The sequence below is a fragment of the Glycine soja genome, chromosome 4 (assembly GCF_004193775.1).
Source record: "Glycine soja cultivar W05 chromosome 4, ASM419377v2, whole genome shotgun sequence".
In the NCBI taxonomy this organism is placed as follows: Eukaryota; Viridiplantae; Streptophyta; class Magnoliopsida; order Fabales; family Fabaceae; genus Glycine; species Glycine soja.
Genome location: NC_041005.1, coordinates 18,710,806 through 18,714,958, shown reverse-complemented (window position 1 = coordinate 18,714,958; position 4,153 = coordinate 18,710,806). Strand labels below are relative to the sequence as shown.

The window sequence follows — 4,153 nt, the reverse complement described above, 5'->3', positions numbered from 1 at the left end:
CTTTGCTGCCAGGAAGTGAGGTGTCTTTGGTTTCTCCATAAACCTGCTTATCAACCCAACACAATAGGCAATATCAGGTCTGGTGTTACATAGGTACCTCAATGAGCCTACAATTTGCTTGTACAAGGTAGGATCAACTTCTTTTCACCCCCATCTATTTGCTTGTCCTACAACTACATAACCAGGTGGTTGAGTTATGTAGACTTCTTCTTCAAGTGGCCCATTCAAAAATGATGACTTCACATCCAGTTGATATAGAGACCAATTTCTGTTGCAAGCAGCTGCCACAATGAGCCTAACAGTTTCAAGTCTTGCAACTGGAGCAAAAACCTCATTGTAATCCAAGCCATGTTTTTGCAGAAATCCCCTTGCTACTAATCTTGCCTTATACTTGGACACATCTCCATTAGGCTTTACTTTAGTCTTATATACCCATTTCACATCAATTGGTTTTTTTCCTTGAGGCAAATGGACTAACTCCCAAGTCTGATTCTTCTCAATTGATCTCAATTCTTCTTCCATAGCTTTTCTCCAATGTGAACTTTGTGAGGCTTCATCATGACTCATTGGTTCTGATTCAGCAAGTAGAGCAAAGTGCACAAAATCCCCTTTTGTAGTGATTGCTGTATCAGGATACAATTCATACTCTCTGAGTGTTTGTGGTACTTGTCTCTCTCTTTGTGACCTTTTGAGTTGCTCTCCACATGATGGTATATCCTCTTCACTTTGTTTGTCTTCAAGGTTCACAATCACCTTTCTTTCACCATTGTCAACAACATTTATTTCCCAATTCCAGCCCTTTGTTTCATCTATCAAGACATCTCTGCTAATCACAACCTTCCTCATTCTAGGATCATACAGCTTGTAGGCACTAGTTGGATGATATCCAATGAGTATCATTAGTTCAGCCTTGTCATCAAGTTTCTTTCTGTTCTGCTCATGCACATGCCTAAAACACAGTGAACCACATATTCTGAAATGACTCACACTAGGCTTCTTTTCTGACCATGCTTCTTTAGGTGTGTATCCCTGCAATCTCTTAGTGGGACACCTTTTCATAATATACATAGCAGTAGAAGTTGCCTCTCCCCAAAAGTAATGAGGCATTCCCTTCCCTTTCATCATGCTCCTGGCCATGTTCAAAATGGTTCTGTTTCTTCTCTCAGCAACACCATTATGCTGAGGTGTATAGGGAGATGTCACTTCATGAATTATCCCCTCTTCATCACAAAATACTTGAAATTCATGTGAGTTATACTCACCACCTCCATCTGTTCTAAGCACTTTGATTACCTTATCACTTTGCTTTTCACTTAACAACTTAAACTTCTCAAAAATGTTAAACACTTCACTTTTCTGCTTAATGAAATAGATCCACATTTTTCTAGTAAATTCATCAATGAATGACACAAAGTAATTGTTACCTCCTAGGGATTTCACTTCAAAAGGACCACACACATCAGAATAGATCACTTCAAGCTTTCTTTTGGATTTGATTGAAATTTCTGACTTGAAAGAATTCCTTGGTTGCTTTGACACACAACACTCAAAACATAATTGTTTTGGTATCTCAATTTGGGGAAGACCATGAACCATTTTCTTACTTTTCAATTCACTTAAACTCCTGAAATTTAGATGACCAAACCTATGATGCCACATCTAGCTTTCATCACTTATAGAAGCAGCCAATTGAAATTCTGCAATCTGAATTCCAATCTTGAATGTTCTGTTTCTTGACAAAGAAGCCTTTAGGATCAACCTCCTCTTGCTGTCAAATATCTTCATTTGACTGTCCTCCATTTTCATTGAGTAGCCCTTTTCTAGCAACTGTCCCAAGCTCAGCAAATTATTCTTCATATTGGGAACATATAGCACATCATTTATAAATGAGTGTTGTCCATCCTTCCTATGAATCATTGCCTTTCCAATGCCTTCTGCAGTTACAGAGCTGTTATCTGCAAACTTGATCTTGCTCTTCACCTTATCATCAATGTTTACAAATCACTCTCTATGTCCAGTCATGTGATTGGAACAGCCTGTGTCAAGATACCACAGATTAACATTGTCTTCTTATGAGTTTGTTGTTGCCATTAGTAACACTTTATCAGAGTCAGAATCCTCATCTTGTGCCAATTGAGCCTCATCTGCATTTCTTGGAACCCTTTTATTTCTGCATTCATCTGCAAAATGTCCCCATTTCTGACAGTTATAACACTACCCACTTTGTGATTCCCACTTTTCTTGTCTGTTTCTTCATTATGGTTATGATTTCCAGAACTGCTAGAGCCCTCACTTGACTCCTTCCACTTATTGTTCTTCCACTTTCCCTTTCCCTTCTTATTCTTACCACCATCATAGTTGTTCCCTTTGGTTGTTTGGGCTTGCATAGCTTGCTCAGCTGATCTTTGTAAATTTCTTTCATTGAGCCTCATCTCTTGAGCTTCAAGAATTCCTTGTAGTTCTTCAATCTTCATTTCTTCAAAATTCTGGCCTTGCTTAAATGCCACCACTATATGATCGAATCTTGGTTCAAGGTTCTTAATACCTTGTTAATGATCCCCAAGTCTGATTGCTTGTCACCATAAGCATTCATTTGATTTGTAATTGCCAAGACTCGAGAAAAGAACTCACCAATGCTTTCTTGTTCTCTCATTTGTAGAAGTTCATACTGCCTTCTCAAGGTCTGCAACTTCACCTTCTTAAGTTTGCTATCCCCTGCATAGGATTTCTCTAGAGTATCCCATGCCTTCTTTGTAGTATCAACATATCTAATTTTCTGAAAATTATCTGCATCTACACACTGATGAATAATGAACAATGTTTTGCATCTCTTTTCATCAAATCACGGTGAGCCACCTTCTGTGCATCAGTTGGGTTCCTGTCAAGTTCTTGAACCCCTTTTTGCACCATTTCTGTCACATCTTGAAATCGAAAAATTACCTTCATCTGAGCACACCAATCATCATAGTTCTTGCCTTTGAGAACAAGCATAGATGCTGGAAAATTTCCATTCGAGGAAGCCATCTCAATTTCGGTATCCAAGGATCTTGAACCTCAGCTCTGAATACCAGTTGTTGGAACAAAGAAGCTCTTCACACACACTCACACTATGCACTCACTCACTCTATGTTAGAGAATAAGAGAAGATGAAAGAATTGATTGAGAAAATAGAGGGAACTTAAAATTTTGAATTAAAACTTCTGCACTCTCATATTTCTCATTCATGATCACTATTATTTTTATACACACTGCATATGTAACTACAACAACCTTCATAGCTGTCAAACTAACTAACTCCTAACTACTAACTAATTAACTGAATTACAACATACATCAACAATTACAGCCAAAAGCAATAACACAATCTGCACATCAAAAGCAGTAATTCAGAATGATGAAAAAATAGGAAACATAATTTGTAATATTAAGCAACAATGTATAAAAGAACCAGATTCATACTTGAAGAGGTCTTCGGCCCCAGAACAACTTATTCTCACAAAGATTGTTTGAGGGGCTTAAAAAAATGTATATCATTACATGATAAAAGGTGAAAAATGATGAAACTTCACACAACACCAATGTTAAAACCTTGTTGCTTACCAAAAAAACAAGAACTTGCAAAATAGGTTCCAAAATGTTAATTCCCAGACAATACAAAATACTCAAATACACCGAACTTAAGTAAAAAAAAATACCCTTCTCTGGGCCCAATCCAGTGCCAATTATTGCTACTATTATGTTCAAATCCAATGATTGTGACACCCCCGTGAGAATATTAGGAAGTGTTTTGTAAGCCTTACACTTAGATATTGCGTAGGAAATAGCCATGACAAAACAATATTACAGGGTATGCACCAGGCACGGTTGGTGTAAAGATTAACAATGGTTTTGGAAACTTGCGAAGTACATTTCATATTTCACTGATGAAATGGTGGAAACTTGGAATCTAAGAATAATACAATATAACTGCAACCTGATAGAGGACTCACAGGTCCCAAGTGCTTATGATATTCTAGTAGTTTACTTTGTGATATAGTATGAGTTACTTGCCTGTGGAAGTTTTTCTGAACATACAACATAATCAGCCAAACTCAGGAGGTCATTCAATCCTTCCCTAGGCCTTTCCCCATCAATTAAGATAGATATATTCTGG

At 37.5% G+C, this 4,153-nt stretch overlaps 1 protein-coding gene across 1 annotated transcript; it reads right to left on the bottom strand.

Annotated features, from left to right (window-relative positions):
- Nucleotides 1–1,659: 1,659 nt before the first annotated feature.
- On the bottom strand, nt 1,660–3,024 carry LOC114410642. Its single transcript, XM_028374597.1, has 5 exons — nt 2,857–3,024; nt 2,632–2,776; nt 2,294–2,545; nt 2,089–2,180; nt 1,660–1,980 (listed from the first exon to the last, which is right to left on the bottom strand). Exons 1-5 carry the CDS (start codon nt 3,022–3,024, stop codon nt 1,660–1,662), a joined length of 978 nt encoding a protein of 325 aa, XP_028230398.1.
- Between the last annotated feature and the right edge of the window lie 1,129 nt (nt 3,025–4,153).

Coding starts and splice junctions, on each gene's coding strand:
- LOC114410642 (XM_028374597.1), bottom strand. CDS start 3,024: ATGGCTTCCTCGAATGGAAATTTTCCAGCATCTATGCTTGTTCTCAAA. Junction 2,546..2,631: donor GAGAGAACAAGAAAGCATTG/GTGAGTTCTTTT, acceptor ATCATTAACAAG/GTATTAAGAACCTTGAACCA. Junction 2,181..2,293: donor CAATAAGTGGAAGGAGTCAA/GTGAGGGCTCTA, acceptor GACATTTTGCAG/ATGAATGCAGAAATAAAAGG.